This window comes from Diadema setosum, chromosome 9 (assembly GCF_964275005.1).
Source record: "Diadema setosum chromosome 9, eeDiaSeto1, whole genome shotgun sequence".
NCBI lineage: Eukaryota > Metazoa > Echinodermata > Echinoidea > Diadematoida > Diadematidae > Diadema > Diadema setosum.
In genome coordinates, this window is record NC_092693.1 from 16,133,455 (window position 1) to 16,159,064 (window position 25,610).

General features: G+C 39.4%; 1 protein-coding gene across 1 annotated transcript; it reads right to left on the reverse strand.

The window, feature by feature from the left end:
• Window positions 1-5,985: 5,985 nt before the first annotated feature.
• LOC140232496 (targeting protein for Xklp2 homolog) lies at window positions 5,986-21,059 on the reverse strand. Its single transcript, XM_072312590.1, has 14 exons — window positions 20,871-21,059; window positions 19,521-19,670; window positions 18,489-19,019; window positions 17,812-18,007; window positions 16,584-16,844; window positions 15,655-15,943; window positions 15,129-15,321; window positions 14,549-14,693; window positions 13,300-13,525; window positions 12,197-12,301; window positions 11,454-11,630; window positions 10,239-10,379; window positions 9,233-9,347; window positions 5,986-8,583 (listed from the first exon to the last, which is right to left on the reverse strand). Exons 1-14 carry the CDS (start codon window positions 20,974-20,976, stop codon window positions 8,303-8,305), a joined length of 2,916 nt encoding a protein of 971 aa, XP_072168691.1. The 5' UTR covers window positions 20,977-21,059; the 3' UTR covers window positions 5,986-8,302.
• Between the last annotated feature and the right edge of the window lie 4,551 nt (window positions 21,060-25,610).

Below are 25,610 nucleotides of genomic sequence, written 5' to 3' on the forward strand. Positions count from 1 at the left end.
GTCTCCATTGCGTAAACTGCCATTGAACATGTATATAATAAATTTGCATATAAAACAAATGGAAATGTCTTCCAAATGACCCATCTAGGAGTATATATATGTATATATGTATATATACATAGATATAGATATTTGTATTGGCTTAGTTTGACGTCGAAAACATATGCCCTGGGCATGAAATAAATCTAAAATGGCAGAACTGAAACTGCTTACATTAATACTGTATCTTGAATTTACTTTTTGAACGACAGGGGAAAAAGTGCTGAAATCATGAAGACTTTGTAAGTAAGATACATCAATATAGAACGGTACCTTGCTCAGAATCGAGAGATGATGGGAAGGCGGATCACCATGACAATAGAGGTTTGCGGTAAACTGTACAGCTCTTGAGGACCTGATGAGGAAAATAAATGCTGAATGATAGAGGACAAAGTAACTGGATGGATGAAGAACAGTTGGAAAATCCAGTTTCGTTGACCGATCCTGATTTTTTTTTATGTTTTTTGGCAGAGAAGGAATATGATAAAAGGTATTTGCTATGAAATAAATCATGGAAATACTGTTTATCCATTTCTCGACCGATACCACGTTCTCCCCGACATCTAGTTATAGCATTGCGGCGATGAACTTAATCCCATGTGCGTTAATCTAGTCCTTCATTGAATAAAGTGATGAACGTTGTGCACAATCATCTAATATCAATCAATCAATTTTAAGGAGATCAATTAAAAAAAAAAGAAGCTGAGACTAAGTATTCTGATGCTTCACGCTATAGTGTTTGGAAATATTTTGTTGATGTAGCTGATTGTTTGTCAACTCGTCTTGCAGCCTCTCCTATCTAGATACAAGTTTCTTCCCCAAATCTAAGTCCGTGCAGTTCCACACACAACATGTATTTACGAATTCAAGATATACGATATAGGTACAGTGTATAAACTATAGTAGGCAGTATTTTCAGTGAACATAATCAATGAGATAAATGAAGAAAACGCAAGATAAAGCATGTAAAGAAAGAAAAATTGTTCTAGTGGGACCAATGAAGAGTTACTAAAGCGTCTCCATCCGTGGAGGTAAGTGACCGCCGAAAACGAGTTTTGATTACTTTTCTGAAATCTGTGAAAGTCTTCGTGCTCTCGCTCTCTCTATTGAACAATGTTATCAATTGTATGCTTTCTTTCATTTCTGAGTTGTCAAATACTGAACGCTTGATTATCAACTTGAAGTTATGATTCTTATCAAGAAATAAACACTGAGAGAAGGTGCAACTCTTCGCTTGACCTTTTCTCAGCCATGATTCAAAGTAAGGGTTGATAGTTGGCTCTATGATATGGCGTACAAAAAGAGGTTGAGCAGGTGGCTGAACATGATTTTATGCAATCATCGCTGGCGTCAACACAGTGAATAAATGAATGTCGAAGACGAAATCATTGTCTGGACGGTGGCACGACATTTTGCTGTTGCGACAATTTATTGCTCCAGTCTTATTTTCTCCAAGGATTTACGGGTGTAGAGTTGTGATATAGTTTAAGTTTAGTTTGTTGTGGAGGATTAGGGTTAAGGATATGTGTTAGGGTAGAATTTATGTTTGGCTTAGCGCGCATGGGAACATATCGCAGAAGCATATGACTATTTGTCACGAAACCGTCTGGACGATTAAATATCGACGTCCTCTTGAAGAATGTGTAACACTGTCTGCTGAAGACAGGTGGTCGTCGTATCTATCGACGAAGAAGGAGTGTTAAGTACATGTACAACACATAATATAGGGAACATAACCAGTGACAGCTCACGCACGAAACGTGAGATCGATTTATTTATATGATTTACGCACATAACATTATCTATGGCTGATGAAGAGAAAGTGAAGAGCTTATTTTCTTTCATTGTGAGCCCGGAATTGCACTGTAATTGTGACTTTAAAAAAAAACAATAACAAAACAAAAAAACAAAACATTCCCCCAAAACAAAGCAAAAAAAAAAAAAAAAACCCAACAAAACAAAACAAAACTAGAAACCTACCCAACAGCTGCGCCGTGTGTGCCTCCTGTGGAAATACAAAAACTAAAGATGAACAGATTCAAGTAAATAACACTGTTTCACTTACTAGATGGTTTAAGAACTTATGAATATATTTTGTTCAAGCCATTACCCTTCACTACTCATTACAGATTACGCAGTAATCATTCAAGTTAAATGTAGATCGTTCCCTGTGTTTCGTACAAGTTGCGCAATAATTTTGGGGCTTCTCTAACTTCATACTCGTCTGTCATTGCTAAACGCACATGCTACGATCTGACACCTTACCAGCCTTGCTATATACAAGTTCTGTAGTTTGTCTACGAGTTTTCGACGAGTTTTACTCAACAATCAAGCTCGTGTTTCTACTTGTTACGAACGAACGTCACATTAGAAAGGTTATAATCATATGGAATTTGTACGAAGCTATCACCAAGTGAATTCTCTTTGCAATAAGGTTATGATAACTCGATGAAGAAAATGATATTTGTCTTGTGCGTGTTATAGACAGATTTCAGTCGTGGGGCTATTTATAAATCATTCTGAAATAAAGAGTCCTGAAAAAAAAAAAAAAAAAAACCTTTGCCAAGTACTTCTCGAACAGTTGATATGCAATATGCATTACTGTGTATGTTGCAGGCTTATCATAAGTGACCAAGAATATAAAAGTTATCAAAGGCAATTTATAATTTCCGTATCTCCAGTGTCTCGTATTAACATCGTGATCAAGGCATTGTCTTCAAAGAGCATCCTTCCTGTACTAATCTATCAACACATGCTCACCGCTATGTCAGTGCTGCTAAACAAAATTACATTGTATAATCACGAATCACATCGGCTGAAGAGATGCACTTGACTGATCAATAAATTATTCTACAATTGTATTATAATCTGCCAACAACAAACATTGTTAGCCATAAAACTTCAATAACACTTTACTTAAAAACAATAAAATGCATGTACTAAATACAGTAATATTGTCGCGATACATTTTGTCACACGCGCGACGGTAATCCTGTAGGCCTACTCTATGATACAATATGTATATGGTTTTGCCGACGATGTTCAACAACGCTACCTGAAAGAATAGGTACGTAATTTCGGTCTCTATTACCCCCCCCCCCCCCCCCCCCGCCCTCTCTGCCCATTACATATCATGATTGAGGCAAACATAATGCTTCCTATTAGTTATCCTGTGACATCGATGTATTCATCTGAATATTCCTGCCCCCCCCCCAAAAAAAAAAAAAAAGTCACAGGATTGTTCGTATCTGTCAATTTGTGGTCTGAACTGCTCAGCTCATAATACAACGTACTGTATAATAAATAAACAATCAATACGCAAAAAGGTGCCATAGATTGACACTCGAGTCGAATTTTCTAACGCTGTGCAAGGATTCAAACATTGACCTGCGTGAAATTCGACTGATGTTAAAATGAAATTCTGGACTAGTTTTAAAGTTAGTTTGAAAAGAGAGAGTAAAATTTTTAAAGCACAACATAGTGAAAATGTTGATCAAAATAGGATAAAAATGGGGGAAGTTGTGAATTTGTGAGGTTTCAATAATCATCACAAAACAGTCAATATGAACATACAAATACAGTAGTGAGTTGATGATATATCATCACTTCACAACTTGCCATGTACGTGTACTAGATCCTAGTAGTTTGTACATAAAATCAGGGAGGTGTAAGAAAAGGAGAGACAACTCGTTCGTAATTCATGCATGAACACATGTTTGGTTTCAAAGCGTTACAATGGGATGTCTATCATTCCACTATACTCTTTGAAGTCATGCTCTGCACCGCTCTAGTTGCAAGGCGAAGTTCGGAGACGAGGAACGCATTTCACCTTTCGTTGAATTACAAGCTTTATTCCCCCGTAAAATTTTAAATGAAATACTCGAATTGATTAAGAGTAGTTTAGGAAATAATTCAATATGATAAATATGTATTTCTAGCTTCTTCGTAATGCGCAAATCGAAATGAAATGAAAAGTAGGCCCTCTTAAAAAACCTAATACGTACATTTGTATTTTTCTATAATGCGCACATTTCCGCATGTTAGTTTTCGATCCTTTAATATGGGATACTGTATTTTGATCTTTCAAATAAAGTACATGTACTACGCTAAAGCGTGCTCCAGTGTACTTTTAAACTATTTACTGTTAAAATTGTCAGTTTTACACTGCAGTTTGATTCGCTGCTCCAATTCAACGTACACAAATTCATTGTTGCCATCACATTGAAAGAGAGAGAGCGAAATGCAGTAGGGGCAAGTATTCTAGATGTGAGAGCGATAGTCCCGATTACTGATGCTCTCTTTTGTCAAAGCACCTGATTTCCACCTGTAGTTAAGCGCATAACTTCTCGGTGCCGCGCATCCTTCAAAGGAGAGCAGGAGTTGTCTCTCCTTTTCTTACACCTCCCTGATAAAATCGTGATACTGCTGTATATCCAGTTTTGTGGTTCAAACGCAGTCATGCCCCAGTCTCTAATCCTAATACAGTGTATCGTGCATTTCGGACCGAAGTTTTCAAAGGTCTTTTCAAATTCTTTTATGTATAATCTATTGATTTCAATTGCTCATAAGTCAAATTTTCTTAGTTGAAGCTACATGTATTTCTTCAGACATTCAGTCCAAATATATTCGAGTTAGGCAAGGTTACCAATACGTGTACGTACATGTATTTGAGTTCACCTGGTATCGCTCAATAGGGATTCAGCACCGGTTGGTACATGTACATGTACAGTGGATCAGCTCATGTGACAATGACATAGCTCCCAAGCACAACACACAATCTACAGCCACATATTGATACATGTACCACTCATTTATTCCACAAAGAAGACAACAAAATCACAAGACAGTTACATCAAAAGAGCGTTGTTTATTCCAAAGTTAATTGCGCTTCGTCGTGGATACACAGTATTACCTTGAGAGGGAACAGTTGGCATGTGTTGGAAGGCAAAATCTACAAATCATATTCAACTGTACAGGTACTGGGTATCTGTGATACACGCAAAACCTTTGTAGAATAAAAGATCATATTACCAAGCGAAGTGTGTGCGCAAATCATAATACATGTATTGTAAAAGCCCTTCACTATTTAAAAAAGAAGAAATTCCATAGTTGCAAAAATCAACATGTACACAGATGGACTATAATTATGTGCGGATGTTGGGGAAAGGTATGTGTTCAAAACCAATATGTCTAACATCTGTGACATCAAAATACAATGCATTGAGAGCTATCAAATGTAATTTTCTTTACTGCATAACTTATCAATCCAACAATTCTTGACATTTATCTCCCGCCATCAATCCAGTTTATACTGTACAGTGTATTAGTTAGAGAGCGATCAGGTGCTGACATCACCATGAAAATAGACATGCAGTGATTGACATACAGTAGATAGCACCCTCACAGGGCTGTTGCAACCAGCAGGGACTTGTTACAGACAACTATCAATTTCTTGATCCTATTCTCCACAAGGCAAGGTTTCTGTGTAGGTTGGTTATCCTCACACAAAGACAGGCTGAAGCTGGTGGACGTGATCGCAGACGGAAAGGTAGATGCCGACTCAGAAAACAGTTGTTACTTTACTGGACTTTTCCAGGCTATATCTTAGGTCAAGTTGATTGCATATAACTGTCCGTATTCTAACAGTGGCTGATCAGTGGAGCGCACCGGGCGCACGCCCCCTCCCTTTATTTTTTTGTTAAGACAAAAGAAGAAGAAAAAAAAATGGGGGCGCGTGCGCTCCCCTTTACGGAATTCCTGGATCCACCCCTGTTCTAAGATGATCACATGTGCTGAGGATCACTGGAGGATGTGTTTACAGTCATATATACACAGACTATACTATTAACTACAGTGTATGAGCACAGGAGAAAAATCCACTTTGTCCCCCTCTCGACTCCCCCCTCCCCCCCCCCCAAAAAAAAAATAAATAAATAAATAATAATTGTTGGGATAACACTCTGTACACTTCCAATACATTAAGCTGCACATGTAAAAGTAGATGTAATATAGACTAACCGCATGCTTAAAAATTAATGATTCATTATTTTGAATTATTTACAAGGGGCTCATACATTAAAAAGAAAAAGTTTCAGGATGGGTTTATTCATGGTGGTCACTATAAAGAGTCTTTTTTCAGAGCAAATTAAATCCTCTATACAGCTGTACACTGCAGACATTTTCTAAGAATAGGTGTAATTGAACAAACCTTACCTTATGAAGGAAATGTGAAGTGTTCTACAATAATGACGATTGATGTACAATGTATCTGCACTGAAATCCACTTTTTCTTTCATAGTCATATGTACATACATTTATATTTGATTCATCCACATGTATTGATCTGCTACAATCACGAAATGCAACCACTAGGCACTGCACTGAAACATTACATACCATTCAAAAACTCAAGGAAAACAAAGATATATCATATCAAATTTGAGTAAACAAACGATATGCAGTACTTGCTATTTTAAAAGCTATTAAAAATCTTTCATATGTACAATGGTCAGAAGCGGGTGAAGATTATACTCTCTTTCATCCAGTTGTGTGAATGTGCATACCAGGCAATCGTTTTACAAATGCACCCTACTTTAACCACGTTCCAACGTCCAGGAACAATCATGATATACAGGTGTAATTAGGTTCAATCTGTACAAGAGATCCTACTCAATATCACGTACGCCCAATGCTAAAGATATCACCATTCCCTCCTAAAAACTTTCGGTTGTAACCAAATTCCAAGATCATGCGTTGTACAGCACTATCTTTTAACATCAATTTTCACAAAGATGTATACAGATGAGAATCCCTTATCCACCAAAGATTTATGTCATCTGGATCGTAGACCAGTTACGTCTCAAGAAAAAAAAAGTCAAAGATATCTATGTTCATGCTGCTACCCATGACTAAAAGAGTACATAAACATTGCTTTTTATCTAACCAGCAAATACTCATATGTCTACTAACAATACAGCAAATTTTTAAAGACAGATGCTTGCAAATTGTGTGTGTGATAAATTTGTTTCAAAAACATATCCTATGTCTGTTTCACACATTCAACTATGATAGAGGAACTGCTGTACAAGTGCTGCAATTGGAATATACACATTCAAAATGTAGTCTGATCGACAATGTAAAGTCCCATCTCATAAGTCTCATTCCCATCAAAATAAGATACAATTACAGATTATATGAGCCATGTGTCATAACAATACATGCCACCAGTTATTTCATCTGACCATCCATTCATGCTTGCTCAAAATGGAAAAAAAAAATAAACAAAATAAAAAACTGAGGAACAGATTGTTGCAGCAAACAATGGGTATTCCAAGAACCTAAACCAAGTTAAGTATGTTTTGTACATCAAGGGCTGCTTGGTAACACAGAACTTTTGACTGTTTGGGAAGTCAACATCATTTAGAGGAGGCGGAGCAGCAGTGATAATAGTAGAACACTATCAACTACTGTCGTTAAGTTGTGAAAGTTACACTTTGCAATGCAAAAGACGACATTCCTCACCTGCTGGTTAGAACAAATTGATGGAAACATTGGGGACAAGACAGCGCTCTCCTGGCACGCATAATACTGTAAAGTGTGAAACTTTCGCGAATCAGAGCAGACGATCTTTCTCGCAGCAAGAAACTTTCGCAAATTAGCAACTGGCATTCAATGCATTGTGCAGACAAAACTTTTGAATGCCTTTTACTTTTGCGAATCTTCGCTCCTTGGTTTTACAGTAAATGAGCCAACTGCCCGTCAAATCAAAACGTTTAACTCAGTCATTGCTTTCATGAGGACCAAAACACTAACATAAAGTCAAACACAGCAAACATATTACTGTCTGCTCCATATCTCTGTTACATGTATCAAAGTGATCCCGCCAGCTCATTGACCTGCAGTAAGATACCAAATGAATAACAGCATGTCTTACAGGTGATGACATCAAGGAGGAAAATGGGGAAGATGAGTACATCACATTATTTGAGACATGACCAGCAGCAATCCTTTTTTTTTTTATGACCATAAAGTCCTGATCACAAGGAAGCCCGTTATAACAAGCTGCTGACTTACCAAGTGCCACTTTTCACTATGCAAATTAAGTGGTCCTGACTGTTCCATTATAGTATTTAGCTGGTCTCTATATGTTTACAACGACGTACCACTTATGAGATAATATTACACTGTAGCAGTCTCCACGGCATCACTGTAACAGGGTTTCCCTGCAAGCATTTGTTGTAGAGCCGACATAGCTCCACGCTCGCTACTTCTGGAACCTGTCTGAGAAGTGAGGACTGCAGGCCTCGGTGAGTGGCCTGTCGCTGGGGAGGATGTGGACCGCCTTGTAGTGCCTGACGGGGTTGGCCTTGTGCACCATCACCTCCCGTCGCATCCTCTCGATCTCTTGCCGCTCCTCCTCCTCCTGGAGCAGCTTCTGCTGGTGCATGTTCTCGCGCAGCTCCAGCTCCTTCCGCAGCCGGCACTGCTCGTACTGCTCCCGCTCCACGGCGCGGCGGTCCGTGTTCAGGGTGAACTCGCTGATTTCTGGGGAGATCATTCAAAGAGAGCAGAGGAGGGAGACACAAGAGCATAAGATAAGCCTTGAAGCTCTCGTGTACACACCAGAGCCACAGGTCTAAGATTGAATTGGTTTGCTCAACAACGATGAATACGGGGCTGCCAACAGTCAACCAGCAAAATCAAGGAGAATCGGAAGAGTAATCAGGGAGATACTCGCATGTCGCATGCATGCAACTCATTGGGCAAAAATACAGTGTAATCCCCAAATCAGGGAGATTCTTATATTCTTATCTAGCCATGAAGGGAAACTAAATATTTCAGAAAGTCTACCAAAGAATCAGGAGACATGCACTAGACAAGAAGCAAACAGGGGCATACAGTTACAGACTTATATCACTCATAAACAATGACTACACGCTTGATCACTGGAAAGTAACATCGAATTCAAAGCATCATCACCATGTACAGTAGAGCCTCATAATAAAGAAGTCTGATACAGCGAGATACCTTATGTAACACAGTGATTCCGCAGGTCACATTTCTTTTATACTCTCGTATGTAACGCTGATCTATCAAGACACCCAATGTAACTTGGCAATTTCAGTGATCTCAAGCAGATTGTTTTAGCCATAACTGTAAAAAGTTGACAGAAATGTTTGGCATCGTAGCCTACCTGTGAGAGGCTTGTTTGGCTTCTGGGGAATGAAAGGCTCTTTGTAGATAACCTCAGCCGACTTTGCCTTGAAAGCGCTGGCCATGGCTCGCTGCTCATTCAGCTCCTCCTCCATCTGGAAAAGACAAGGCCAAAGAAACATTCACACTTTCCCATTCTATCACAAAGAAAAGCACAAAATTGATGCAATTAAACATCTCAGAACCATCACACGTGTCACTATAAAATCTATGTAAAAGCAAGTGGACTATTGTAGAGGAAGGAAAAAGAAGAGATCAACAGAAGTACCATTATTATGTACATTAGAATGCACTTATACATTTCAGCATTTCAAAAACATATTTAGAGAAAGGAATTCTTTTTTTTCGCAGGATAGGCCAAACTTAATAGACTGACCATCTACTACAAACTACTGTACATAGAGAATTTTGGGAAACCCTGTTGTAGTGAGGTCGCCAGGATGCTGATTTTACCTTGTTATAACCTATACCTCGTAAACGTACTAAAGCAGAGACTAGCTAAACACAGTAATGGAAAATCAGAACAGCCAAATTCACCTTGTTTAAAAGCGGTACCTCATAAGCAAGCTTGTTATAATGGGGTGTCCTCTGTACAGCAAAACTTTAATATGAAATCATCTATACTTCACTTGTCCATGTTTGTGAGAACATGGATGAATTACCAATCTCACATCAGGTTTTTTTTCCCCGACTAGATGGGAAAGAGTACACAGACAAAGAAACAGACTGAGTGACTACTTTCCACCTGTCCAGCCAAGGAAAACGGGGATTGCAAATGCGACATGGTTTCTGCACGACACAGCATTCGCTCCTGCAACAACTGCTCCGGTCTTATTTTCTCCAAGGACTTAGGGTTAGTTTGATGTGTGGATTAGGATTAGGGTTAGGGTTATGTTTGTGGGTAGAAATTATGTTTGACTTGGTGAGCAGATATTTTATGGGAGCAATTGTTGTAGGAGCAAATGTCATGGAACCAGATTTCTGACCTTCTTGCTCCACATCTCGGCCTTCTTGGCACCCTGGTCTTCCATGGAGAGACTGAAGGGCTCTGGCTTGGTTGTGGGCTTCACCTTTTTCTCCGGCATTGCGACCTTCTCCAGGATGGGCTTGGCCTTGAACTGACGAGCCTAGAGGAAGGAGAGAAATAATTGATGGTATTCATCAAATCGAGTCCCAATAATCACATTTCAGCGGTTTAAGGTTGCACCTTTTAATTAGAATGTCAATTCATTGTAAATGTTTCAAGAGTTAAATCCTCTTATTTTAGCACTTTGTTGTTCATGATTGCTTGACTTGGTTGCAGCTTTAAGAAACCTCTTCATTGCTATGTATAACTGATTCTTTAATATCTGTACATTTCTTTGATTTCCTGTACATTTACATATTACATTTTAACAAGGTCCATCTAATCTTACTATAGCTATCACATGCAATGAAACCCACAGATGCCGAGTTCGTAATAGCAAGATGAGTTCTTCTGCAACAAAATTTGTGAGACTTGATAGGCTAAAAGGTTGTTTCATTGATTCATTGATCATGAGTGAGGAAAGGGAGGTTTGCACAAATAGGACTCATTGATTTGGACGGTACAACTCATGTGGGCCAAGTCTTCCATAGTTCTTTTCAATCACTGAAAGTTTATAAAATCACCCAATCGTGTCAAGCATTGCATGAGAAGCTGATCAAGCCTTTTACATCTGATGCTGTGATGGCTGCAATGATCGCAAGTTTCATGAACAGCAATCCCCAATGTAACACATTTAAATAATAGCTTCATGAGACATTCAATGAGTTGCACAGGGTCTACAGACAAAGAGTATGGGAAAAGTTGATACATTTTTCTTGTTTCTTTCACTCTGGCACAGTACAAGATTACATACACTTCTCGCTCTTTAGTTCAATGAGGGAGTGCTTCACGCGGAGCATGATGCTTTCAAAACAATCTCAGAATAATTTGTTCTGACTCAAGCCATTAAAAATGTATCATTTCTACGGTCACATTAACTAGAGATCTCTGTTAAATGCATGACTCGTCAGCAAAATAACCCACATGCAATGACTTAGATAATGTTGCAAGCCACGAAGACCTTATTCAGGGGGCCTCAAATAAAAAAAAAAAAAAAAAGAGTCACAAAATAGCCAGTCACAAACTGGTCCAAAGAAACATACAACAAATGAGGCATGTGTAGCAATGAAGGTACCTTCTCTTCCTCCTTGTAAATCTCCTGGATCTTGGCTTCCTTGCGCGCCATCATCTCCTTGTCCCTCTGCTCAAAGGAGAACGGCTGCGCCTCGGTCATCTTGTGGGACAGCTGCGGCCGGAAGGGCACCCCGACGTGGACAATGGGGTTGGCGTGGATAACGTGGGAGTGGTGTTCCTGCGGCACATTGATGGGAAGAAGAGACTTTCATTTACGGCATTCCTTGGAGATACAGTAGACTGGAATCAGTTCTTCCTGTACAAAGAACTGTCACTGCTGATTTTTACAGCATGTTTTTAATTTCATAGAATGTTACAGGAATCATTACCAGGCTATTTTTTTTGATGGCGGAGAGACTGATACAGTAAAACTGGAATCAGTTCTCCAAGTTCAAAGTATTCTCACTATTTTATGGTATGTTTCTAAATCCATAGAATGTCACAAGCATTACCAAAATTTTTGACATGTGATAGACTGATACAGCAGTAAGGTTTAACTATTACATGCTACTTAGATTGGACTGAGATTTCCAGCTGTGTTACATCATTAAACTGTAAAGATATACGTGTATGCCTCAAATACTACACTTCTTTGGATCATACGAAAAGATACCCACACGCACATGGCAGTATAGAATTGAGATATTCAATACAGATCGATTACAAAGTGCAGGAGTCATTCTGAAGTTTATATGCTGGCCCTACAGGATCACAATGTATCATAAATCTCGCAGAGGTTCATACTTCAGGTTCGGGAGCACTGTCTTCTTTCACTCGGACCCGGTTCTTCAGGGCAAAGGCCGGTGACTTGGGGCACGTCAGAGGACGCTTGAGAGCCGGACCGAGACCCTGGGAAGAAAAAACAGAGTGTGTCATCAAGGCATCAGTTTCAACTAAGGAAGGATATTCAGAGAGTGGGAGTGCAATCGGTGTTGACACCAAGTTCACACGACCGCGCCAGCACCTGTTTGACTATGGAGTGGTTGAACAGCTCCGTTTGTCACGCCATAAATCAAGAAATGTATGCAGTACGAAATTTTACGCAAATTGGGAGTCGACAGCCTTTTTCTAGGATGAAATTTTTATGAATTGCCACTGGCATTCAATGAATATAGGGTAGACAAGAACTCTTGAGTGCACATCAATTTTGCAGATCTTGGCTTTTGCCAAAAATGTAGCTACAACATCATTACACATTATCTACAAAAAAATAAAGTGGATTATGAGTATGCACATATTTTCAAGTCATTTAATCTTCCACATGGCCATGCACATTTCTATATTTGCTAATCAATTAATTAGGAGCCTGTTCATCCAAAATAAACCAAACAAACACGCATATGACAAGCAAATATATAACTGTGCGCACAAAGTAAGATCAAGCCCCAAGGTGGAACACGGCTATGGATCCACATGAGGACCATTGTAATATTAAAAGGACCAGAATTTAGTGATTCCTATTCACCAAAAGCTTGTCACAAGACATTGCTGATTAGCAAACAAAGCACAAGATGGTGTAAGAAAGAGCATGTGTGGAGAAACATTTGCCAAATTTAGGACAGAATGCCTAAGCCTCATATACTCTTCACGCCATATATGTAGCAAGTCGAATTTTTTGCAAATCAGGACTTCAAGACAATACTGCAAGTGGTTAAATCCGCGATCACGGAGTACATTACTGAATGGAGAAATGTATGCGGGCCCATCCATTCACGTCGGTATTAGAGTTCATATTTTCATTTGTTCTTGAAGTCGGGAATAGCACCCGACTTGCGAAATTTGCATAAATAAAAGCCTAGCGAAATATCTATCTGGCGTACAGTATATATGTATTTTTGTTTTCTTACTGTTGGTCCTTCCAGCATCTTGGAAGAGACGGGGTGAGCATGGAACTCATAGGGTTCCTCCTCCTGCTTCTGTTCTTCCCTCTTGGACTCCCTCTCCTTCATCCGCCGCTCACTCTCCAGGCTGAACCCTACCGGCTTGGTGGGCTCCTTGTGGGACACGATCTTGATCCCGACGTTGAGGTTACTCAGGACACGCGGGTTCACAGGCTTTGCCTTGAACTTGTAACTGTGGTGGGAAGAAAAAAATCACATCAGTCCAATACAATTACATTCATTTTGATAATGGTCTTTGCTAGGATAAAACTGCCTGTTGAGAAAGATAAGGGTGTTAAGGTGTCACTAACACCATAGGTTATGGGAACCATAATACCCTTATCTTACTCCACCAACCATATTATGCTTTTGTAACCAGAGGTTGGATGATATAGACACATTGTGAAGCATGAAATAGTGTGTAAGATTCTGAAGTATCCTGATGCATTTACCTTTACTTTATCTATCCTCATATCTAACACGTTTGTCACAGCTGCACCAAGTCCTCATTTTCATCAAAAGCTTTGTGACTAAAGGCATCAGGAGGTAGCATTTTGGCCATTTTTACACTGTAAACTCTGTGACCTCTAATATACCCCTAACAAAGTTCTGTGGCTAAAATTAACGAAGAGCAACTGAGTAGCACTGGATTATATGTACAGTAAGTTAACTGGAGGTAATGCAAGCAAATCTAATAATTTGCAGTTGAAGCATTGAAATGGATGTTATGGTGAAGGACATTTCAACAAGTATGGAATAAAATTCTGGAGTCTCTAGGTCAAGAAATCCTCTGGAGTTTCTATGACCAGTAGTCTGGTCCCATGCCATACTGAATAACCAACAGACCACAATCATGTGGCAGCTATACAGAGACTCCAACCCCAAGCACCTTCTGACCTGGAGATTCTCCCGCCTGAAGCCCCTAGCAAATGGGAGACTCCAACTTGATGTGCACGAAGTTCCTTGTGGCCGGGGTCCAGCTCTAGGGTTCCAGATGCTATCTCATGCTATCTAAGGCTTATTTTTCAACATACGATGAAACACCAAGTAAAAAATCCTTTCAAGCGGGAGAAATTAAAACTCAAGCCGGAGAACAGGAGATTTTGCAAAAATGGGCTTTCGGCGGGAGATCTCCCGTCGAAAGCGGGAGAGTTGGAGTCTCTGGCTATACTAAGAGACAGCGGCATAAAAGTTGGATTCTCTGTGTTCCAATTACCTCTGCATCTCCATCACCTCCTGTTCCTCCTTCTCGACAGCGCTCTGCACCGTGATTGGTCGCTTCCTGGTTCTGCTCTCCAGGTTGGGGGTCTTGGGGCAGGTCAGCTTGGGCTTCTGGACTGCCTCTTGGCGGAGGGAAGTATCTGCGGGGGCGACACATTAAACATGGAAATTTGTGGCCCTTCTTTTTCAAGCCTTTCAAGTATTTCAGAACATACATCATAATATATCTGATAATACAGTGGTGCAGACATTATTTGGATTTAACAAGATAAGTACTGTACTCAATACAAATTTGCAAGAGTGTCTGGCACCTGCTTGACCACGTGAGGCAAGGTATTAATTCTATCATTTTGTAACAGGTATATGTTTGAAGCATTCTATTGAAACAGTGTAAAGAGTTTTTGGTTCTACAGTCACCCGTACAGCTGTCATATCGAGAACATCCAGAATGCAAACACAATCAAAAGTGGGGGCAGAAATTCTCTAAAGTGGTAGAGTGGGATACCACACAGTTTACAGTAACATGTTGTGTATCTCAATGACAACAATGGTGTGAGACTCTATGATTAAGTCACCTTTCTGCTGCTCTCCACTTCGCCTTGTGTGGTAGCGCTGTGGCGTCTTGGTCTGGAACTGATTTATTCTCGTTGCCATGGAGACGTACGGGGAACTCTTCACGCCTGCAGCTTCGGTGTTGTCCAGTTTGCGTTTTCTGTTTTCAGTCAGCTTGAATGGCTTGGGCACTGTGGGGCCTCGCTGTGCTGGGATCTAGAAATGTGTAAAACCATTGTCAAGTGTCACTGCATAGCAAATACACGTGTTCTGATTGTTGTCATACATCAAATGGTCTATTAGAAATGTCAAAAGATATACTTGTCATGCCTGAAATGGTTGGTGTTCTCACCTAAAAGTGATATCAAGACACCAAAGTGCAATGGTACAGTTAGTTGTACATTAGCCAGTACTTTTGGGACTGAAGATTCCATATTAACTTTGAATCCGGAAAAAATTGGGCACAATATGAAGAGCTGAGCACTAAAATCTTGCATGCAAATGAAAATAGCAATAAATCTTGAATTTCAAATCTTTGGAAGCACTCACAGGGGAGGACCTGCCCTTGCGCAGGTTGTCTTGGAAGCTCTTTGCATCTTGCCTGGTGGCCATGGGGTGCTGTTTGATCCTCTGGTCGGTCTCAAAGTTAAATGCCTCCGGCTTGGTGGGGGCGATGACCGCCTTGAGCGGCTGATACGCGGTGGACCCCTGCACCTTCTTGTAGGAGGCCTGGGACTGCTTCTTGCGCTCTGCCAGCTGCTTGCGGAAGTCCGCTATCCTCTCCATCTCGAGCTGCTCGGTGGATTTGAATTGGGCGCCTGGCTTGATGTTATTGCGTCTATTGGAAAGAAGTGTGATAATGTATTACTCACAGCAAAGTACGGAACACTGCAGCAAAAGACAGCTGAAAAAAAAAAAACTGCATCACACTTTTCATTCGTAATAGCACCAATGTTGAAAACGAAGAAAAATTTCCAACACTTTCTCCGATAATTTTATCAAATTCTGAAATATACATATTCCTACCCTTATTCTTTTAAACAATAGAGAAACTGATCTATGACAGTTCTTTTCTGGACTCATTCAAAGCAATTTCATATAAGATGCTTTCTCAGATTGACACATTGTTGTGTTCTTCTTCAGTACTCCAAACTTCTCAATCTGTAAGACACTCAGAAATAAGGTACTGAGTGCATTACTCTATCAATAAACTTAAGTTAATCATTCTTGACTTTGAGGAATAAAATGCCAATTACAACATTTGAATGTGAAAAGAGGTGGTCAAAATCGAGTGACACATAATTCCTAAATGTCTGCTGGTAAATTTAATATTCATCAGATGTCTTGATGTAAAACTAATCAGTCAGTTGCTTTCAGAAATAAGTTTTCCATGTGAGGAAATAAGATATTGGTCTCTTGCTGTAGATCTCTTTGGCAGAGTACTTAGAAAACAATACATTCTTGCTTGCGCCACATACTTCATGACAGTTGGAGTGGTGGGCATGGTGAGCTTCGGCACGAAGGGCTTGGCAGGAGCTGGCGCGAGAGCCGCTGGCTTTGCTTTCTTTGCACTACCCTGGCCGCGAGACTGTTCAGACACCCGCCTCTTCTTGTTGGCCGGAGATTCACTGGACCGGGACTTGAGGCGTAGTGAGCGGCGTTGCATGTTGCCAGCTGATCGTCTCAGATTGCTGTCATTGTTTAGGGAGCGGGTTGACCTCCTGGTGGTTGGTCTGGATCTGAATGAAGATGTACAAAATGCATACATGGTATTCTAAGTAAATTTTATCTTGTAGACCTGGGTATATTTTCACAACAACAGTGACAGAGGAGTGTTCTTCCATCAGTCTTTAGATCACTACCAACTTATGTTGCTATACGTAATCCATTTCCAAGTTACATTGTAAACTGTGCAAGAGCACACTGAATTGTAATTCAAATTACCAGTAATTTCTACAAACATTTATTTGATGCCAAATCTAAAATCGGTTGTATATTTCTTTTCAATGATTATACTGAAAATATAAAGCAGACGCAATAACGTATTAATCTTTTTTTTTTTCTTCTTCTTTGAATGCTAGTTTATGATATGTCCTTAGAAGCTACCTGTAGCTCACAATTACCCAAAGCAATACAGTGCACTCCTGTTACAATGAAATGCTCGGGACCAGCAGTTTTCTTTCGTTATAACGAAATTTCGTTATAACCGAACAAATACAATAATATAACGAAAACAAGGAAACCACGCACATACATATTATATTCTGTTTGCTAAATACTGATCATACACTGAAAAACTATGTGAAATGGGATTGGATTAATTACAATATTAAACGCAAGTTCCCCTCAGAAACTGTGCTGGACACAAGGAGCGAACACACAGTGATGTGAAGCGTTCGCCCGTGCAGAGACGCTATAAATGCTTATTTTCGAAAGCAATTCGCATTTCGTTATAACGGAGCACATTTCTTTTGTTTTTCTTTGTCAGTGGCACTCAGGAAAGACTTCGTTGTAACGAAAATTTCGCTATAACCGTGTTCGTTATAAGCGAATTTTGTACCGTAGACTTTAATGGTGTTAATTTTGGGACCAGAAGTTTTACTTCGTTATAACGAAATTTCGTTATAACCGTGTTCGTTGTAACGGGAGTGCACTGTACTTGGCATGACATGAGATTGGCTGCTCTCTTGTTAAACTCCCACTCACCTTGTTTCTTTAGTCTCCATCTGCTGGGTGACAGGCTCTCTGCCATCATGATCGTTCCTCTCGCCCCATGACGTCACCATGTTCTTTGGTGCTGGCCTTGCCACGGGTGCTGTGGGTTCAAAGCTTGTTACAAGGTTTGATGGAATCTTGTTCTGCGGTGAAGCCTCGTCCTTTTCTGGTTCAGTGTGATGTGATTCTGTGTTGAGGATTACAAAATGTTATACATCAGACATTTGGTATATTGTCAAAACTGAAGACCCAGGACAGTTAGGGTCTGAGAGGTCTCAAAATACATTTACCATCCATGTGTAAATCAATCAATCACAGAATTGTACTATTATTAGAAAATTGTTAGATACTTTATGCTCCATTTTCACAAGAAAGAAATTCTTGACAAATGTAACTACTGGACACCATGATTTTCTTTCTCAACATAGGCTAAAGTGATGCAAATGTAAGAAAATGCACACAAGCTAGTGCTTCAATCTCAAGAGAATATACACTGTAGACAGTTGATGATATTGAGAAACGCATAGATTCCAATAATATTCAATTCAGACATCTTCTCTAGAATAAAAAAAAAAAAAATCCCTTTCATGAGTTAACAAAAGTCATGTATGTAGGTCCTTGGATAGCAACAGAGTTGCACTTTGTGAAATTCAAAGACATGTGTTTACCTGTGTGTTGTTCAGTGGCTTCCATATCCTGCACGTCATCCGGCGTGGGTTCACATGGAACTTGCGGCATCTCCTGATCGTGGTTTGTACTCTCGGCTGGTAGAGCTTCCATCGTCTCACTCTGACCTCCTGCCTCTGCGGGCAACTCATCAACGACTGTCATGACAGCATCTTTTGAATCCTCTGTCCTCACATCTTGCTCACGACTGTCATCATTTGACAAGGTCTCTCTATTGTCCACTACACCTGCAGTTTCTTCTCGAACTTCTTGCACTTCTTCGACACGTGTATGCTCTTTACACTTTTCAGTCTCTTGGTCCTCTATCCTCTCCACACCTGTGACATCATCTGCTGCTCCGACATCTGTCGTCACAGCAGGTTCGGCAGTCTGCAGAGGAGTCTCCTCTTCACACTCACCGGCCCTCTCGTCGACTTGGTGTCTGGCATGTCCCTGGTCACACGCCATTTCAACAGAAGGCTCCACTTGTTCTGCACTCTCTGGACACTCTTGGGTTGGACTGGATACTCTCTCTATGGAATTACATAAAGACAGTTGGTTTTTTGTGTGCAGAAGAGTGAATCATTTTGTGAACTACACTAGTTTCACATTTACAAGTACCGACATTTTGTCAAAAAGGGGGAGAAAAAAAAAAAGAAACCCTACTGAGATGTTCTATTGGGAAGGTGTACAAATGCCTTCCCAAACAAAAGACTGAAAGATTTTTTCAAGCATTTACATAACCTTACATAACATATCAAATTCAAATGCATTGTACGACGTACTATTATCTGAAGAAGTACGATTGTGTAAGTAATCATCGATGTGCAGAAATGTAAATTTACAAAAAAAAAACTTTGTAAATCAATTAATTTGTCAGTCCAACAGGGTTTCAGGGATTAGTGCTTCAAGATTACTCTAAAAATGTTCCACAAATATGACAAATACAAGCTTCTCACTTAGTCTCAAATACAAAAAGCAGCAAGTACCAACTAAATATTCTACAAAGAATTGATGAAGATGTGCACATTTACCACAAGTAATTTCATCTTTAGTGCTATGCGTGTTGTGAGCATGAGTAGCTGTATCTTTTTCTGGTTCAGATGGTTCTTGGAAGTCCTGAGGGATTTCTGTGTCTGGTTCATCACCAAATGTGATTGGCTGTCCACTCTCGTGATCAAAGTCTGTCAGGTGGGAAGAAAAGAATAGTGCATGGTTCATAAAATCATAGTAACTGGAGCTACTTAAAATTAAATTACTTAATTCAATCAAAAAACATAATGTAATTACCATCCTACCAGCTACCCACATTGAACGTTGTAGTAGCCTAGCTACAATCATCCACTTTGATTTTCAGCTCCTCCTTAGATGTATCAGTTATCACTTCTTGGATACCATGAATAGAACCTGACAGTTAACATTAACGTAAACAATTCAGTTCTCAATCGTGCAGGAAGCCTTTGCCAGGGCCCATGGTCTCTCGCGAAGAGTGAGTTTGTTTTCAATGGTTTTGACTAAAGTTCTACAAAGTGTTTTGAGCGACGACTTGAAAGTCGATGTCAACATGCACGTGACATGCCATGCATGGTATTGACGCTTTCCGCTTTTCATCGACAACCAATTCAATTGGCAAAATCGTGAAATAGGCCCCACCGCAGTGCGCGTGCACCCGTGCGTTAGCAAGCAAGGTTAGGTTAGGGTTAGGGTTTAGGGTTAGGTAGGGTTGTATTTACGGTTAAATTGGCCATTAAATTAGTCAAGGGACATTAGGGAGTCCTTCCGAGAATAAAAAGTAGAAGACCAAAGAAAAAAACGGATGAAAGGGAGGACGAAAGATGCTATGCTGTGGAAATCGGCCCCACCGCCGTATGCATCTCGCGTAAACGCCGTTTGATGGGGCCGCATTCACGAGTATTATACTGTGGAAGAGAGCCCCACCGCCGTGCTTATCTACCGATGAACGCCACACGGTGGGGCTGAATTCACGAGTATAAACAGGCGAGCCGCCGTAGTATTTGTACGGACACGCAGTGGTGGGGCCTATTTCACGAGTATGCCATTCAATTTGCTTCACGACACAAATTTGCATGTATTAAAAATTTGCCAGCTTTAAGTTTCTAGGGTCTAGTCTATTAATTATACAATATTCAATATCCTTTGTCTGCTGTGATTTTTGTGCAAGTTGGTTTAGTAGAATTCGAGATATTCACATGGATATGAAAGTACATTAGTGTTAGCATTAGACTCTATCATATTTTCAACGACTGGATACGTTCACCACATTTCAAATTTGCCGTAGCGTAGGCCTAGTTAGGCGTAGGTGCCTGCACGGCCTACTACACGCATGCACGCACAATACAACCAGGCCATATCGGTCCACCTACCGAAGTACTCATCGGCTCTATCGTCGTTCGTTTGCGGCATGCTGAAGTCCACAAACTGAGGGCAGTTGTATTCGTACTTGTCGTCGATTTGCGGTCGTTCCTCCATTTTGACGAAAATAATCAAGACCTTATCTATGTGGTGACTTTTCTACGAGAAACTGGTGACGAAGAAGACAATTTATGTCGCCATTTAAGGTACAGGAGTTCGAGTTCGAATCAACGGAGGCGGCCGTGCTGTTACTTATTGTTGCTCTCCCGTTTTAATTTCGCCGCTTGTATCTGGCCAATCAGAGTCTTGTATTGTGAAGCGAATATAGAGCGCCATCTATCAGCCGCAAATTTTCAAACGCCCCACGCCTTGTCCATTATTTTTGTTACAATCACACTGCACAGAGGCTAGTATACTCGGTACGGTGGGAAATTTCTCAGTTCAGTTCAATCAGTTCACATTATAAAATCTGATCAATCACAAAATACAGCGGTACATTTACATAGAACATAATATCTAACAGTGATCCGATAGAAGTACTAGTACATGTCCCGAGAAGTAAAAGCAGAACACGAGGGCGAAAAATGGTATTATTATGTATCATTTTTGAAGACATCTTTTCTAAGACTACAATGTATTTTCTGCCAGTTATGATTATCACAAGCGTTGAACACATATGTTCCTTAATTTATTTATTTTTTTTGCCACACAACCAGACACACACACACACACAATAGCAGACTTTAAAGTGTGAGAAGCAAGGACAACCATTATTACCCTATTTCTTTGATATTTATCTGAATGATGACGACAAAATGTAAATAAATCACTTCAATTAAAATAAAAAAACAACTTTGATCTACTTTAAGGAAGGTTTTACAACCATACCAGATGTTTTGTATTTTAGTAATTATTACCAGAGGTATTTTTTAATTGTTGCTCCACCTTTCTGAAAAATGACACGGCGTGAAGCAAAACCTTTTTCGATATATTATGTTCAGTGAAGGGCCAGTGATATCAGCATGATTAAGAAATAGAGTTTCACGATGCAAGTACTGATGACAAGTTCACCTTCATAGACAATCATGTAGGTTGAGTGAATGCAGCAATATTAGTAGAACACATCAGTGAGAGTTTGAGGAAAATCGGACAATCCGTTCAAAAGTTATGAATTTTTGAAGTTTCTGATCAGTCACTGCTGGCTGAGAAGACTTCTATAGCTTGTGATGATTGTGACATGACTGTGTACAACGATAAAGAATAAAGAAAACTCAACATATTTTCATTTTTCTCGCATAACAAAAGAATACTCGACTTCTCTCTTTTAGAAGGCAGGGAGAATTATACTCTTAACATTTATACCCTTAACATATACGTCAGTAACAAGTCGAAGAAATGTGCACTTTATCAAAAAAGTAAAGTTTTGTGAAATTCTCTTTTTATTTTCCTTATTATTATCGTTGTACGCATTTGACATCACACACTGTAGTAGTCTTCTCATCCAGCAGTGACTGCACAGATACTTTAAAAATTCATAAGTTGAACGGATTGTCCGATTTTCTCCAAACTCTCATTGATGTGTTCTGCTAATATTGCATTCACTCAATCCACATGGTACATGAAGGGGGACTTGTCATACCGGGTTCCCTCCTGTATTAGGCCCAAGACAATTAAGTGTTAGACTATCAGCGCAAACGTCGACGGCCAATATACCGGTATCTATCTAAAAGGAGTTAATGATTATGATTAGGCCTATGCATAATTTTATTAAGAACTTAGTGCAGTAGTAAACACATCCGGTCCATGTTGTCAATGAGTGACATTCCATGCATGGAAAAGGGCCTTTGTCGCTATACTCAACGGACGCTCTGATTTAATCATTCGCATTCTCATACCCAATTATCGTTATTATTATGTAGGGGAAAGTGTATTGTGTGAATGACTAGGCCTAACTACATGAACATCGGCTCGTCATTATCTCTGTAATAAAAATGTCCGCGGTTTTTTTTTTTCTTTCTCTCTCTCTCTCTCTCTCTCTCTCTGTCTCTCTCGGGTAAAATGGATAAAGGCGTATGTGCAAAATGGACCATGCTGGACCATTAAATACCCCTTCTGCGATTGATCGACCTACCTGAGTGAAATTTGTTCGAGATCAATAGGCCCCCTACTACTTTGTAATGAAACAGCATGGACCTATGTTTGGATGGTTAGAAGAGAGTTGGTTTCATTATTTTGTCAGCCTGTTCTGACGGTTATTGCGCAATCGATATACCCAAATGTGTTTGTTTGTTTGTTTTTTTTTTTTGTTTTTTTTTTTTGGGGGGGGGGGAAGGGGCAATCGGTATTTAAAAAAAAAAATGCAGACTATGATATGTTGGAATAAAAGTAACCAGATGTCATTACCCTTTAATGCGTTTAGCTTGTGAAACAAAGGCATTATTAAACAAAGTGTTGATTATTCTGGTATGATCATCTAGGACCTATGGGGTATATGAATACACTGTGGAATATAGTTGGCACATTTCAAGAATGAGTCCTTGTCAGAACCAGTTCTTTACTCTTGTCCATTGGAAAAACAAACCCAAGGGTCCGCTTTGCTCCCGGCGAGACACTGAAGTCCGTCTTGATTATCTTGTTATATAGGTCTACACCCCTAGCACAACGATCTTCAGGAAATGTGACGCGCGCCCATCAGTGTAGAGACACCTACTGAAACAGACGCGAATTCATACTCATACCAATATAATACCATCATACAATCAACGCATCTATGATTCATAAATTAAGATCACTCAAAACCATTTTAAAAAATCAGGTTGACCCTTCATTTTGTGTGTTTCCACTGTATATAGAAACGACACTTTTTCTCACCTATTCTTATACATGTATACGAGATTAACGTTTTTCTTGGAACCCCCTTAATCAAAGAGGAAATCCAGCCCAAAAATAAGTTAGTCTGATGAAAAATATATATATATATATTATAATCTTTCGATTATTAAAAATTTAACTGAAATCGGATGAAAAATAAGGAAGTTATGAAATTTTGAAGTTTTGCTAATTTCTGCAAAACAGTTCTTGTATACAGTGGATATGAATATGCAAATGAGTGAGCTGATCATGTCATAATAGAAACCTCACAATTTTCCATTGATCGTTTACAAAAAATGATGAAAATTCAGTGTTACTGTCATTGAAGTCTGAAACATGATGTTATTCCTGGTTGAACAACTTCAGAATAGTGATCAGTTACAGATATACCAGGATTTGAGCCTATATGGCAAGTTGTGAGGGAATGACATGCTCACTTTGCCATTTGCATATTCAAATTGACCGTTCAAGAACTAGCCGTTTCCTGAAAAATTTGCAAAACTTCAGAATGTCGTATATTTTATTTTCACCCGATTTCGATCAAAATTTTACCGTTGAACTCGTAATATCTTACTCTTTCTTATCAGACTAACTTATATTTGGACTGGATTTGGTTTTAGTTGAGATGAGGATTCAGCTTTTATTTTTGTGAGATTTAGAAATCACTTTATGAAATGTTAAAGAGCATATTCTAAGAGGAATTAAAAGTTTATTTGATGAAAATTGGTTTTGAAATTTGGACTGACACACGGATACCAGTATCACCATGCATTCAAAGATTTCAGACAAACTTATGATTATAAGCGATATTTTCATCTCAATCGAGCAAATTACTATAGGCAATAAAATCTCATATTATTTAGGGACCTCATAATAATAAAAATAACACATGGGGCTAAATCACTTTTTTTTTCTGATTAAAGATGTGAAATTATGTCCAGCTCAGCAAAAACAAAAAAGCAAAAAAAAAAAAAGAAGAAGAAAGAATAATTGTCACTCCTCTTGGCTCTATGATAAGCCAAGATTCTATTCGTTACTATACTGAATTGATTCTTGTCATAATAACACAGCGATGAAAAAGCGTAATGGTGTGTTTCTACCTCCAAATTTCAGATAGTTTTTTTTTTCTTCAGTTTGGTTTCATCCACGTTAAAACATTTTATTGGCCTATGACCATATATAGAATCCAGTTAGTCTGTGACAGTGTATGTGCTGATTGAATTTGTGTCTGTTGTCCTCAGATTGCACGTGTTCATTATTATCATTGTATGTGTGTGTGTGTGTGTGTGTGTATGGAAGGGTGAAAGGATAATCTCTATCAACTCTGAAAAAATTCATTATTATGACTTTTTTTGTTAACTTTTTTTAAAGGAGCTCACTAAGTGGCCTATTGACACACACACACACACACACACACACACACACACACACACACACACACACACACAAACGTTCCGTGTGGATAATGTACTTTCTCTTTGTTCGTTGATTTTTCAATTAGGCTAAAAATACATCTATAAATATCATGATGATATTATCATCACAAATTTTACGAAACTTGTTGGGAAATTGTCAAATACGTCACCCTGTACAGAGAACAAGGTTGTAGGCCCTATCAGACGATTTGCCAGTAGGCCTATAGGGCCCTTTAACCCGCCATATGCCATGCTTTCATACACAAGATGTAATATCCCTCAAAGAAGGAAGAAGATTCTAACAACCAGGCCCGTAGCCAGGGGGGGTGCGTCGGGTGCGTACGCACCCCCCCAAATTCTGAAAGGTCCACTTTTTCATAATAACGGTTTTTAGCAATTCTCAAGATAACAATCCAAATGAATATAAAGACATATTATATGCTACGTAAATGTGGAAGAGTACGT